This window comes from Bufo bufo, chromosome 5 (genome assembly GCF_905171765.1).
Source record: "Bufo bufo chromosome 5, aBufBuf1.1, whole genome shotgun sequence".
Classification (NCBI taxonomy): Eukaryota; Metazoa; Chordata; class Amphibia; order Anura; family Bufonidae; genus Bufo; species Bufo bufo.
In genome coordinates this window covers 446,717,212-446,732,891 of record NC_053393.1, presented here as the reverse complement: position 1 = coordinate 446,732,891, position 15,680 = coordinate 446,717,212, and the positions used below count along the sequence as shown (strand labels likewise).

General features: G+C 42.6%; 1 protein-coding gene across 1 annotated transcript in view; it reads right to left on the bottom strand.

The window, feature by feature from the left end:
- The window catches only part of NPVF (neuropeptide VF precursor), a 192,134-nt gene extending 182,642 nt beyond the window's left edge, over positions 1-9,492 (bottom strand). Inside the window, exons 1-2 of the mRNA XM_040433997.1 lie at positions 9,359-9,492; positions 1,084-1,108 (exon numbers count right to left, since the gene is read on the bottom strand). Coding sequence (XP_040289931.1) covers positions 1,084-1,108; positions 9,359-9,492 — 159 coding nt within the window. The remainder of the gene's footprint in view (positions 1-1,083; positions 1,109-9,358) is intronic.
- Between the last annotated feature and the right edge of the window lie 6,188 nt (positions 9,493-15,680).

Here is a 15,680-nt window from a genome sequence, read left to right as displayed (position 1 = left end):
TTGTGCCCCTTCGTATTAATGCCCATTGTGCCCCTTCACAGTAGTAATGCCCTCTGTGCCCCCTTCATAGTAGTAATGCCCATTGTGCCCCCTTCATAGTAGTAATGTCCATTGTGCCCCCTTCATAGTAATAATACCCTTTGTGCTCTCTTCATAGTAATAATGCCCATTGTGCCCCCTCCATAGTAGTAATTCCCATTTTGCTTCCTTTATAGTAGTAATGCCCTCTGTGCCCTTTTGTGGTAGTATTGCCCTCTGTGCCCCCTAGGGTGGCCAGAGGTCCAGTTTTAGGCCGGACAGTCCGGTTTTCAGACTACCTGTCCTCCGTTCAGCGCAGGGCCTGGACAGCCACAGAGATGTCCATTTGAACTGCTCACGCTCAGACAGCAGCACTGTGCTGTCTGAACATCATCTGCAGGGAAAAACTCACCCTCTCTGCCACCCCTGCAAGTCTGTCTTTTAAGGGTGGCCTGTGTGGCCACCCTAGTGCTCCCTCCATAGTAGAAATGCCTATTGTGCCCCCTTCACAGTAGTGAAGCCCTCTGTGCCCCCTCTGTGTTAAAAAAACAACAACTAAAAAACCCATTAACTACCAGGGGCGTACATAGAAATGACTGGGCCCCATAGCAAGTATCAGAATTGGGCCCCTAACCCCGCCCACTATCCACCCCTGGCCCATCCCACCTCCTCCCCAGTTGCCAATAAAGAAATGTATACATACGTTGTACGTATTCGTACTGACCCAGAGAATGAAGGGCACAGGTCACTTTTGCAGCAAAGGGAATGCCGTTGGAACAAAACCCCGTGGTATCTGAATCTATGGGACTCCTGTGGATATTCCATAAAAGTTTTATCTGCAGTCCTATGTAACACTACAAATAACACAGTGTTAACTCTCTGAGTACAGATAATGTAGTAGTTGTCACCTGTAGTCCTATGAAACACCACAAATAACACAGTGATAGCTCTCTGAATACAGATAACACAATGATGGCTCTCTGATTACCGAAAATGTGGTAGTGTTACGGGCAGTCCTATGTAAAACCACAGACAACACTAGTGCTGATAATGTGGTAGTGTTACCTGCAGTCCTATGTAAAACCACAGATAACACTAGTGCTGATAATGCGGTAGTGTTACCTGCAGTCCTATGTAAAACCACTGATAACACTAGTGTAGATCATTTGGTAGTGTTACCTACGTCCTTAGTGTGCCTCCCTGTGTCTTTCCTACGGGACTTCATGCTGGTGGTGCTGCCTTCTCTTTCTTCTCCTTCTTCCCCCGTGGGAACTGCAATATAGCTTAAAACGGCATATTCCTATTGCATGTCATTTTGTACTGCAACACCTGTTGTATCCCTGTTAGGCTGGTCTGGTGTAATTTATACATCCCACCACTAGATGGGGATAGCACTTAGGTCATATAAATAATTAGGTCAGGCCTAGTGTAGTGAGAAGGAGGAAGAAGGAGAGAAGTAAAGTGAGAGAGTAGCAGAGTCAGTGGTACTCTGAGGCTACACACTACACATTAGTGGGTGAAGCCAACTGCAGAAATGAGGTAGAGCCAAGGTATGAGGCGCAGGAGAGCGTTTTTCTCTTGTGACCTTCTTAGATCCTAGATCCTGAAACCAGAGGATAGCGTTTTCGTCTCTGGAAGAAGTTAACCAAGCTAAAGAGAGACATCGGTGATAACAGCCATTACTAAAGGCTTAATGGGCACCTTTGCACATGGTGGAGGACAATCTAGCTACAGGCAGCCTCACCATACTTTGAAGAATACAGATTAGCTACCTGTTTAAGGGCTTGGAAGTTACAGAAACAAAAAGGACTAAGCATACCAAATAGGTATTGCAGGCAACCTCACCAAATTACACTGATACAGAACCTTCAAGCTAAGCTAAACCCAGCCAAACCTATTAACAGTGGATGAGCAAGATTCCTTTAAATTACAAAGGACTGTATTCTATTTGATGTACATGCTGCAACTGGAACCAACATTCTTTCCACCATTAACGGTACTGGCGTCACAACAAATTCCATCAAGGGACTCAGCCGCAACAAGCACCATAAGCACCCCTGACATCAAGGGCACCTCAACCACCATCTTGGCTGATGCTTCCCTACCTCAGAGCGTGCCCCGGAGGATTTCGTGCTGTCCACCTCAACACTGTGCTGCCAGCCCAGGGAGGCTTTCTGCTAACCGTGAGTAAACCGATGAACTGTGTGTTATTGTTTTGCCCCTCATCGGCCCACCGTGCACCTCACGTGTTGGCCCTGCGGTACTGGCTGGCTGCATACATAGTATATGATGGAACTTTAAAATCTGCTGCAGGAAATTTGGTCTTGATGTGTATTGAATTTTATGCCATGTTATATACCAAGCATAGCTATATATGGATGGCATTGCCAGGTTTAGCAATCCTTGATTCGCCCTTGTAGAAAATTCGATGTGGGCTGGTCCCACCCCTAACCAGGAATCTAGTGTTAGCAGTGAAGGAGAGAAAATGCAGTCCTTGTGCTTCACTCCTTAGTACTAGGCCTCAAGCTACAGAGACTCATTGATCTCTGCATGATTTACAGAAGGAGAGAAAGGGAGAGAAACAAAAAGGTGGAGAACTGGGGATCTTAAAATCTGTATGGTCATGCATAGTGGTCAGCAAGGTAACCTGATACTTCAGCTATTTAGACTTTACTGCTGTGAGGAATACCACCTTCACCCCTGGACACGACTTGGCCAGTCGTATCACTAAAGCCTTGTATGCCGCAGTGGACATTAGAGCCACCATTATTACAGTAAAATTGTCCGCCATAGATTCTGCTGGAAGAGACTTGAAACAGATAGAGAGGGAAGAGGGCCATAAACTTCCATCCTTGCCTAAATCCATCCATATTTATCTGGGAAGAATTGAACTGTGTTTTGCAATATTTGAATATACTACAACTCCCAGTTGGCACTTTTTTCTGCTACATCTGACCTGGTTTCTGACTCCTACACCACATGCTGGCCATTGCACTGCCCATGCCCTGCCTTGCACCAATACAAACACCTGACATCATGGGCATCCCCAGCTACCATCAGACAGGAGCCCCAGAATCAGGGTGTGCCCTAAGAGAAGCACCGGTCCTAGGGAGCAACGGTCTGAGGGAAACCACTGTGATAGCCAGAGCCACTACCACTCCCATCCTCTGCTCCAGCTCCTCAGGTGCTCGCTGCACATGTGCACTAGAGTTCTAGTATTCTGTTCGGCATAGGAACAGAATACTGTAAACACCTGATCTGGCATATGCTGGACAGGGCTGGCGCCCAAGCGATACGATTTACTATAATGGGGTCCGTCGGGTGTCCGGTATAAATACTGCCATTTTTACCACTGCATTCAAATGTATTCCATTCTGGAATCTGCGACGGAGGCTTCTGTCGGAACCTCCACTGCAGAAGTGAACCTAGCCTTACACTGTATATTGTTACTTGTATCTTTATACTATCACTGATCACAAAATTAGGATCTGGGAATTTTCTAAGTTTAGTGCCATGCCATTCCTAACTACAGCATATCTATTCAGGTATGCCCATAACATAGCAAATTGTCATTGTCATATGCCAGATATGAGTGGCGCAGGAGCATGATGCCATTTATGCCTTCAGCTGTACTTAAATGAAAACGTTTACTCTGATGCTGATGACCTTAGATGCCCATCAACCTCTCAACCATGTAACAAAGCCAAAGGCAATTCTAAAATCCCCAGACCGACTCTCTGACCACTGAAATGCAATGAGCCAGACACTGCTGGAAGATCCTCCCGCTCATTAGCAGCATCTGCATACAGCGAAGGCCTACGTATAATAAAAATCCAATCATTTCAGTCACTGCGGATAAATGAAGGCGACTTTTAACAGTTTTTATGGTCCAGCAATGAATATTTGGAGCACATTTCTGGTGAGCAGGCTCACTTACTGCGGTCATCGTTATAGTCACAATGGGCTGATTTATCAGTGGGGAAAAAAACTGGGCAGTAAAACAAGAGGAAGGATTTAACAAGATGTTATTACTTAAAAAGCCAAAATGCCCTTTTTATTTTAATGTTCTCATAAACTTATTTGCTAAAATACAGACTTATTTAATGTGTCGTTTCGCAAACGAGCTTTTCACCACTGAGATCCATTGTAGGGAATGTGAACTAACAGTCTTTCTTAACGCTCAACCAGAAGATCCATTTATATTGCTATTTATGGGATACCGGGGAGCATTTTGCATCAAACATGTTCCTCTGTGGGTCTCGTCTCTTCATTGTCATTCTTTTTAAATGAATAATTTAACATGAGGCTTCTCTCTAGCCGAGAACAGATGAGTAAAGCAGCCTTCTTTGTTTTATCTGTCCTTTTATGTGGCACATTGAAGTACTGCTTACAGCCCTCATCTAAGGGAGACCCACATATAACTCTACAAAGACCTAGAGGAAAAAAGAGACAATGCAGCAGCACCCTGCAAATCAGATAAAGTACAATAATGCCAAAAAGTATAGTGCTAATGCTACGCTTATTTATAAAGTGAGATGCTTGGCCAATGCATTTGTACAAAACCATCTGAGCCCGTCTGCCGTACGTCAAGGCGATCTCTGTTAGACGGGTCCTAACACTAAATACTACCTGTTATGCGCCATAATGGCCGCCATAAAATTCAGGGAGTGTTGGATCCACATGCATGCTGGGTCCACTCTGCCTTTTACCTTTTTTGGTGCCATAATGGCCTGCTGCTGCATTGTCTCTTTTTTGCCCTAGGTCTTTGCCATGGCAGCGTGCACCTGCGCACTTGGAGGTGCCGACTAACCCCCCTTTTTTTTTGCAGATCTACAGAGACATCACAGTGGCTACACTACACTGCGTGCAGAATTATTAGGCAAATTAGTATTTTGACCACATCATCCTCTTTATGCATGTTGTCTTACTCCAAGCTGTATAGGCTCGAAAGCCTACTACCAATTAAGCATATTAGGTGATGTGCATCTCTGTAATGAGAAGGGGTGTGGTCTAATGACATCAACACCCTATATTAGGTGTGCATAATTATTAGGCAACTTCCTTTCCTTTGGCAAAATGGGTCAAAAGAAGGACTTGACAGGCTCAGAAAAGTCAAAAATAGTGAGATATCTTGCAGAGGGATGCAGCACTCTTACAATTGCAAAGCTTCTGAAGCGTGATCATCGAACAATCAAGCGTTTCATTCAAAATAGTCAACAGGGTCGCAAGAAGCGTGTGGAAACACCAAGGCGCAAAATAACTGCACATGAACTGAGAAAAGTCAAGCGTGTAGCTGCCAAGATGCCACTTGCCACCAGTTTGGCCATATTTCAGAGCTGCAACATCACTGGAGTGCCCAAAAGCACAAGGTGTGCAATACTCAGAGACATGGCCAAGGTAAGAAAGGCTGAAAGATGACCACCACTGAACAAGACACACAAGCTGAAACGTCAAGACTGGGCCAAGAAATATCTCAAGACTGATTTTTCTAAGGTTTTATGGACTGATGAAATGAGAGTGAGTCTTGATGGGCCAGATGGATGGGCCCGTGGCTGGATTGGTAAAGGGAAGAGAGCTCCAGTCCAACTCAGACGCCAGCAAGGTGGAGGTGGAGTACTGGTTTGGGCTGGTATCATCAAAGATGAGCTTGTGGGGCCTTTTCGGGTTGAGGATGGAGTCAAGCTCAACTCCCAGTCCTACTGCAAGTTTCTGGAAGACACCTTCTTCAAGCAGTGGTACAGGAAGAAGACTGCATCCTTCAAGAAAAACATGATTTTCATGCAGGACAATGCTCCATCACACGTGTCCAAGTACTCCACAGCGTGGCTGGCAAGAAAGGGTATAAAAGAAGAAAATCTAATGACATGGCCTCCTTGTTCACCTGATCTGAACCCCATTGAGAACCTGTGGTCCATCATCAAATGTGAGATTTACAAGGAGGGAAAACAGTACACCTCTCTGAACAGTGTCTGGGAGGCTGTGGTTGCTGCTGCACGCAATGTTGATGGTGAACAGATCAAAACACTGACAGAATCCATGGATGGCAAGGCTTTTGAGTGTCCTTGCAAAGAAAGGTGGCTATATTGGTCACTGATTTGTTTTTGTTTTGTTTTTGAATGTCAGAAATGTATATTTGTGAATGTTGAGATGTTATATTGGTTTCACTGGTAAAAATAAATTATTGAAATGGGTATATATTTATTTTTTGTTAAGTTGCCTAATAATTATGCACAGTAATAGTCACCTGCACACACAGATATCCCCCTAAAATAGCTAAGCTAAAAACAAACTAAAAACTACTTCCAAAAATATTCAGCTTTGATATTAATGAGTTTTTTGGGTTTATTGAGAACATGGTTGTTGTTCAATAATAAAATTAATCCTCAAAAATACAACTTGCCTAATAATTCTGCACTCCCTGTATATACTATACACAGCCACCCATGACTGTATACAGGAGATGATGTCGCAGACCCGCAGTGTAACTTCTTGCATTAATCCTGGTGATCATCTCACAGCTCATTATTAATAGGTTTCTAAAAGGAAATCATATTGCTATTACTAACAAGACCAAAATTTACTCCTTGGGTTGTAAATGTGAGGTTAAAGAGAACCTGTCACCAGGATTTTGGGTATAGAGCTGAGGACATGGGTTGCTAGATGGCCGCTAGCACATCCGCAATACCCAGTCCCCATAGCTCTGTGTGCTTTTATTGTGTAAAAAACCCCGATTTGATACCTATGCAAATTAACCTGAGATGAGTCCTGTATGTGAGATGAGTCAAGGACAGGACTCATCTCAGGGTAATTTGCATATGTATCAAATCAGGTTTTTTTTTACACACTAAAAGCACACAGAGCTATGGGGACTGGGTATTGCGGATGTGCTGGCGGCGATCTAGCAACCCATGTCCTCAGCTCTATACCCAAAATCCTGGTGACAGGTTCCCTTTAAAGGGATTGTCCATGTTTTGTTTTTTTTGTATCTGTGAAGTATCTGTAATGAGATCTACTGTATAAATACCTGCTCCCTGATGCTCCATCTCAGCTCTATGACTTTTAGGCCTCAGAGGTGATGTGTCCCTCAGACATGATATGTCCCTAAGGGGCCTGTGAGCCAGCACTGACATGTGCAGTACCCCAGAGTAGGGTGGGGGTACTTTCAAATTGTTTTGTTCATTTATGTTCTGTCATTTATGTTTGGTATCCCAAGTATGGTAATGTATGGGAGTAATGAACCAACTCTGGCACGGCCTCTAAGGAAGCTGAGGTGTGGACTGTTAGCTCCATCCCGTAGCTCGGTCTAATCTAGTAAAGTAGTCAAGTGTTAGCAGGGAAGGAGAGAGGAGGAAAAGTCCATGTGCTCCACTCCTCAGTACTAGGCCTCAAGCTACAGAGATTAACCATTTCTACATGATCTAGGATGAGAAGACTGCCTTTTCATTACAATACTCCTGAAGAAACAAAGATAAAGGGAAAATAAATTCCAGAAGCTGTAATGAGACTTAAAAGACAGGCTTTTTCCCTTTCTCATCCATTCCTTTAAAGCTCTCATTCCAAAACACTGGCTGAGCGAGGAAGTCCCTTCTATCAAAGAATGGATTATGGACATCAGTCTAGTAAATAGATTTGAAAATGTAAAGTGGTCTGCTCAAGGTAAATACAAAACGTATCTCAAGATTTGGTCCAAATGGAATGATTACATAACGTCTGATAAGTTTAATAAACATCTAGAGTAACGGGCTTTACCCGTTGACTTCCGAGATTTTTCATTAAATACATGTGACTACGTTACTTGTTTACTGTTCTCCCCTGTTACCCCTCCTTCCCTTACTCCTCTCCTCCCCCTTCCCCCCCTTCCTATTTCTTCCCTTCCCCTCATTCTATTAAACTTAGAGTCCTGGTCTGTCAAAATGGCCTCGGTTGTACCTAGGCCGGACTCCCCTTAAGAAATGATAGTTGTTTGAAATAATGTCTTATCATTGGAAAAGCTGATGCTTTGGACATGTTTTGAACAAATACCATCTCAACTTGGTTAACTTGACAAATACATTTGCTAAATATTAGATCCCTATAATTTCTGACATGAGCTCACAAGTAATGTGCATTTTCTATTCATGTTCCCACTGTTATTATCTACGAGATAGACTTATTCTTGTACATTTGGGATCACTTATTGCCGTACAGAACCTTTGACTGCACTGTTTTAAATAATTATTACCTATTTCTGTTAACATTTTTATAAAAACAGAATTTACACAGAAGCTGTAATGAGATTCATTAAGGTACACTGCTATCAAAAGCTATAGACATTACTGCTGTGAGTGGAATACTGCTTAGACACCATCCACACTTAGATACGATCAGGTTGGTCATTTCCTAAACCTGTACGCCACAGTAGCTTATTACAGCGATCTTACAAAAAGTATCATTGCCGGCCTCCGATTCTGCAGAGGAAGGCCTGGCCTATACCCGTACAACACCCTCTAGGGAAGATTGCACTGTACATTGTTGGAACTGTGTTCTGAGACAGTTGGAAGTACTACAAGTACTAGTCATTTTGCATTATAGTAAAGAGACATTTATTCTATTAAATCTGGCCTGTTTTCGAACTTCTACACCATACTCCGGCCATTGCACATGTAGTACCCCAGAGCAGGAGTATGCCAAATTGTTTACTGTTATGCATTGCATTTCACGGTTTGTTTGCTGGCTTTTAGTATCAGCGAGGAAGATTTGGCAAAGGTTGGTAGGACCAGGGTTAATCATCCTGTTCCTCTCCTCTTGCGAAGGGTAGGCTGGACATGCTTCCTGCCAGAAGGGCGAGCTCCTATGTAGCTACAGTGTGGAGAGGACGCAGCTTGTAGTGCTTCTACTCCGGTTAGAGAACCATTATCAAATTGTCTCAATTCAAGCCCTGAGAGGATAAGAGACAGCCGAGGGAAATGCTATATTCAGCTTCTGGAGACCAAAGACACCCTAATCACCATACTACCACTAAGGCCAGGATCAACTAAGTGCTGAATCACCACTGACCAACATGCCTCAATGTCCTTGCTGGTGACAGAAGAGAATTACACTAAAGCCTGCAGCTACTGTTTGTATTTTCAAGTTGTACGTTGCACTTAGTAAAAGGACTCTGTTACGTTCAGTTCTGGCCTCATTCTTCAGTGCTACAACTTTCCCCGGAAGGAAGCCCAGATAGCGACAGCCTGAGGTAGGACAGTGTGACACAACTGCCCTACATCAGGGTCACTACCACTGACTCCCATCCTCTATACCAGCTTCTACGGGGCTTGCAGCACGCACCCTACATGCCCTGCCTTGCACCCATACATACGTTGACACCAAAAGCACCCCAAACTGCCATCCGGCAGGAGCCCCAACACCAGGGACTGCCCCAATGGAAGGAAGGGTGTTCTCTTCTTTCACTGCTCTTGTCCTAGGTAGAAATAGTGTAAGGAAAGCCACCATGATCGACTGTCTGCAGCCAGAGCCACTACCACTCCCATTCTCCGCCGTGGCTCAGGGGCTTGCTGCGCATTGCTCTTGGGTACATGTCTCCGAGGTACCACTGGGTGAAGGAGAATATAAAAAATAAAATCTTGGACAACACTAAGTTATCCTCATGATAGGTCATTAGTATTTCATAGGTGGGGGTCCAACTCCCAGCACCCCTGTCAATCAGCTGCTTAAGCACTGCAGCCTCTTCCTAGGCCAGTGACATCACGTTCATTGGTCATATGACCCTGTTCATGTGAACAGGGCTGAGCTGCAATATCAAGTACAGCTGCTATCCAATGCACAATGCTGTGCTTGGTAAGATAGGAAGAAGATGCGGGTGTGCCAGGAGTTAGACCCCCACCGATGACATACTGATGACCTATCTTGAGCATAGGTCATCAGTATTAAAACCTCGGACAACGCTTTTAAAGTGATTGTAGATGTACCAGTAGTGGTCAGCACATCAATGTGGTATAGGGTGGTAGTGTAACATGCATTATCAATGGGGACAAAACAAATCAGGATGCATCAGGACGCATTCTTTTCCATTTTGTTCTGTTTTGTGACCATACACAAAACCGTTGCAAAACGGAACAAACCGAAACCGGCACCAAAAATAATGTAAGTCAATGGTGCTGGATCTGTTCTATTCGGATCTGGAAAAAATGGATTTGTCACCCATTAATTTACATTGTTTTTAGTGCCGGATCTGGTTTGTTCAGTTTCGATTTAATACAACCGCATCCGAACGGAACGGATGAATCCTGATTGTTCTGTTAAAGCAAATGTATGCAATGTACTGTTATAGATTATACTGTGATGGTAATTAGACGTTGCTGCCATCTAGTGGTCAGAGTTAGTTTTATTATGCCAGGACTTGACAGGAAGTGGTAATTCTCACAGAGAGAGAGACAGTAACCTTTAACCTGGAACTTTCACTTTCTATCCTCCATTTCGTGACTGCTTCCGGATCTGGCAAGCAGCATTCAGTGGAGCTCTGTGCTATTCCTGGACTTTTGATGGAATTGTCCGTGAGTACTCTCACTGATGGAATGAGCCTGTTGTATAATGTTTAATGTGCTGATACATATGTTTTGTTTGTGCTTATGTTGTAGTTTTACAAAGTTATTCGGAACAAAGAATACCTACAGATCTGATGTCTCACGTTTCTTGACTTCTGAATTATTGTTAGACTGACTAGTGTTATACAACAGTCAATAACGTGAAGCAGAACACTGATGTATTAAATTGAACTGAAGCATTTTGCTCCGGTTTTGAGATCCTCTGCCAGATCTCAAAACCAGAATACAAAGCGCAGATGTGGAAGTAGCCTTGGTGGCTATTTTTACGACTATATTTTAGTACAAAGAAATTTTAAGATTTGATGTTAACTTTTTGAAACACAAAAAAAGTGCAAAAACAAAGTAATTTTGATAGGTCATCAAATAAAAGCTGCCCATTAAGATAAAAATACACTGGTCATGAAAAGGAATGATCTCATTAATTTATTATTAAATAGGTTATCTGGTAATAAATATTGATGACCTATCCCGAGGATAGGACATCAATATCAGATCTGCGGGGATCCGACACCTGGAACCCCCGCCAATCAGCTGTTAGAATAGGCTGGCACTGCGTGACCGCCGCAGCCTTTTCCTAGGCCATGTGATGTCCCTGTACATCGGTGACATGGCCTAGTTGCAACTCAGCCCCATTGAAGTGAATGGGGATGAGCTGCAATACCAAGCACAGTTCTATACAATGTAAGGTGCTGTGCTTGGAGAGATGCCGGGAGCTCTGGTGAGTGTGGCGGCTCTCTGCAACAGCTGATCGGCAGGGGTGCCGGGACATTGACCCCCCACTGATCTGATAATGATGACCTATCCTGATAATAGGTCATCATTATATATTACTGGATAACCCCTTAAAATATTCATTTTGGGTAAAACTACAATCATGTAGATTGTGCTAGAATGGTGTTTCCTCCAGTGAGTGCTGTGGTCTCTTCCTAGGCCAGTGATGTCACGTTCATTGGTCAAATGGCCAATGTGCAGCTCGGTCCTATTCAAGTGAATGTGGCTGAGATGCAATACCAGGCACAGCCAGTATCCAATGGACAGTACAGCGCTTGGTAAGCTGCAAGGAGGCCACATCACTAAATGGTGGGGTTGTCAGGTGTCAGATCCCAACCAATCTGATATTGATGACCTAGATCTGTGATGGCTAACCTCTGGGACTCAGCTGTGGTAAAACTACGACTCCCAAGATGTACACTTGCTTGGCTGTTAATAGAAATGAATGGAGAATGCTGGGAGTCATAGTTTCACCACAGCTGGAGTGCCAGAGGTTAGCCATCACAGATCTAGGTCATCAATTTTAAAAAACGGTAAAACCTCTTTAACTGCTAATTTGCATATGGATTAAAACTACATTTTCCCCCTCCAGAATGAAGCAACAGATTGCTAAGTGAAAGGCATCATTACATTCAGCTGAGCTTGACCTACAAGGTTGTGTGTCTGGTTTAACAGTAAATTTCTCTTTAAGTGAATTACATTTATAAGAGTTTTGAAAATGTGCAACTTGTTTCTATTTGTGTTTGTTTTACATCAATAATTCTAGAACAGAATTGCCAAGCATTTGTCATGAATAAATGGAATACAAATAATTGCATTAAATAGGTAACTGCAGGGGTGGACCTAGCCTTTCTGCTGCTGAGGCAAACACTGAAACGACGCCCCAACCCCATAATGCCAATTTCTTAACCTAACCCCTTCCCTCCAGCCCTACTGTTAAAGACATTCTTGGAAAACATTACATACAGAGCTACAAAACATACAGGGTAATACAGCGCCACATACTGTGCCCTCTGTGCTTCTCAATACTATACTGCAGAAACAGATAATCCCCCTTCAGCTGCCCCATCTTGCCCCTACCTGATGCTGCCTGAGGCAATCGCCTCACCTCGCCTCATTGGTGGTGCATCCCTGGGTAACATATGTGCATATTATATGTCTATTTGAATCCTTGAAGCTGAGTTAACATGCTCCCTTCTTGGTAAATGGAGCACCATGGGTCCCTCATTGTTTCCGGTTTGCTTTATTGTTTTTATACAGTATAGTTATTCTACACAATGCAACATCATTTTGCTGTATTTTTTAAATATAACAATTGTAATAGATCTAATAAATTAGCAGTGTTTTAGTGTGGGGCACCTTTATGTGACATTCTAACCCTAGACGCTGGCCTGTAATTTACTTCTGAACATGCTGATATGCTATTGTTACCTCTATTCATTACTTGAGATAATAAGTACAAGGGCTAATGATAGTAAAGACATTGTCTAGTTTGTGAGATTTCAGTTTCTAGGATACCTCAATGTCTTGGGTATGCACCAACATCACTGAGCAGGCACTTATGCCAACACTTCCAGCGGACCATCTGATCACATCAAGTGTCAGAGTGACCTCCAAAGATTCTGAAATTTATTGTTCAGCAACTGAGCAACACATTTTCCATGGTGACTAATAGTTTCAAGGGTTTACAGGACAGCCAAATGCAATTCTTCTACTAATTAGCTGGCTTTCTTTGAACAGAGTATCATAGGGAACAAAGAAGGAATTTTTCGAATATAATTTGTTGATTGATCAGGATGACATTTTTGTTTTTACATATTATTGTCACTGTATACTCTAAATTTCCTATCCCAACGTACATTGCGGTCAGTTTCATTAACTATAATTATAATGTGAAATTTAACTAGAAAACCTTCATGACCCACTGTTGGAGAAGAAAAGGTAGGGAGTTTGGTGCAGATCTTGTTTCTGTTTTTCCTGCAGAAATACGGCTGATGGTGTAATCTAAAAATATCACTATACTTATCTCCCTTAATTCTCCCATGGCACCACTTTCTGGCCTTGTTACTTGTAATTTCTGCAACCTCTGTTTGGCTGCAAAGTTCACATGTGACGAACATCGTCGCTGCTTCAAGTTGGATGGTACAGAGACCAGTGGGGGACTAGAGAAGCATTCTCATGGAAGTATTTTATTGTAAACATTGAGCAAAGTGTTTGATTTTTTTTTGAACTTGTGAACATTTCAGTTTTGTTGCAGACTAACTTTCCAATAGAACTAAACGAGGAACATCAAGAACACATCTGATCTGCAACCAACATGTGATAGAAATTGACATGAAGAACTTTGTTCCAAAAATCCTGAATCTTCACTTTAAAGTCCAGTAGTTAAGACTTGCAATTTTGGCTCCTACTTGGATTTATGCAACTATATTTAATCGCATATAGAATGGTTTGTAGCAGATTTAGAAAGTGTAAGCTTAGATTAGACAGTCTAAACATGCGCCAGATTTATCCTGGTGGCTAAAGGATGAATTTGGCGCCCCAATAGACTGCCTAGTGTAAGTTTATGCCATCTATTTGATGTCTTGGCTTACTTTGCGGCAGAATTTTGATGCCATTTGGCTTGAGGTGTTGCATATTAAACTACTCCCTTTTGTCACAAACCCAAACCTACTCCCTTTTAAACTACCTCCTTGCCATATGCAAAGGAAAAGTGTCTAAAACCCTTAAAGGAATTTTCCTCAGGATAGGTCATCAACATCTGTTTGGTGTGGGTCTGACACCCAGCATTCCTTTCTACCAGCTGTTTGAAGAGGCCCCGGTAAGCCCCACAACCTCCTCCAAGACCAATGACATCATGCTCACTGGTCACATGACCTATTTGCAACTCAGTCCCATTCAAGTAAATGGATCTGGGTTACCATATCCATGACCATATCATAATTTTTATGCATATTTTCCAACTCCAAGCTGTATAAACCTGAATGCTTATTGGATTGAATCATATCAAGTGATGTGTATTTGTGTAGTGAGGGAGGGTGTGGCCTAAGGAGAACAAGATATATCAAAGTGTGCATAATTATTAGGCAGCTGTTTTCCTCAGGCAAAATGGACCAAAAAAGAGATTTAACTGATTGACTGAAAAGTCAAAAATTGTTAAAAGTTTTTCAGAGGGATGTGGCACTCTTGAAATTGCTAAGATATTGGGGCATAATGGCAGAACCATCAAAGTATTGTTGCAAATAGTCAACAGGGTCGCAAGAAAAGTGTTGAGAAAAAAACACGCGAGTTACCATAACTTCCAAAGATTTGAGAAGAATCAAACATGAAGCGACAAGGAACCCATTATCTTCCAGTGCTGTCATATTCAAGAACTGCAACGTCCCTGGAATGCCCATAATTACAAGGTGTTCAGTGCTTAGAGGCATGGCCAAGGTAAGGAAGCCTGAAATACGACCGCCACTGAACAAGACACATAGGTTGAAGACTGGGCCAAGAAATATCTGAAGACAGATTCAAAGATTTTATGGATTGATGAAAATTCATGAGATGATAATGACTCCTGATGGACCAGATGGATTGGACTGTGCCTGGATCAGTAATGGGCACAGAGCTCCACCTCAACTCAGACTCCAGAAGGTGGAGCTCCACATACTGCTATTGTATTAATTAAGATGAGCTAGTTGGACCTTTTCATGTTGAAGATGGACTCAAAATCAACTCCCAAACCTACTACCAGTTTTTAGAAGACACATTCTTCAAGCAGTGGTATAGGAAAAATATACATCTTTCAAGAAAACCATGATTTTTAAGCAGGACAATTCTCCATCACATGCAGCAAAGTACTCCTCTGCCTGGCTAGCCAGTAAAGGCCTTACATTTTTTTTTAAATGCAATTATTATTCTCACTTTAAGAGCCAGTTCACATGACAAATTTTCAAAAGCAAATAGAAGAAATGGAAAATGCACTCCACTAAGGGGAGGTGCCGTGGTATAAGGGTGTAAACCCACTGTAGTCAATATAAATTAAACCACGCACTCTCAAAATGATATGCAAAGGTAGGTTTAATGTAATGCTCCTTTACACCAAACCAGGTATATATCTCAAAATACAAAAAAGGGAAAAAAAATTTTTATAAAAAAATCAACCAAATCTCTGTTTGTAAGTTTAGTGAAGCACTCTATATTGCAATAACTGGGGGAGACGTTTTGGTGCGATAGACCTTTATCAAAGCATCGCTAAATGGTAGAGTGGTTGGAAATGTGGAAATGGCATCCCACGTGGAGGACACTAGACAGGGAGCA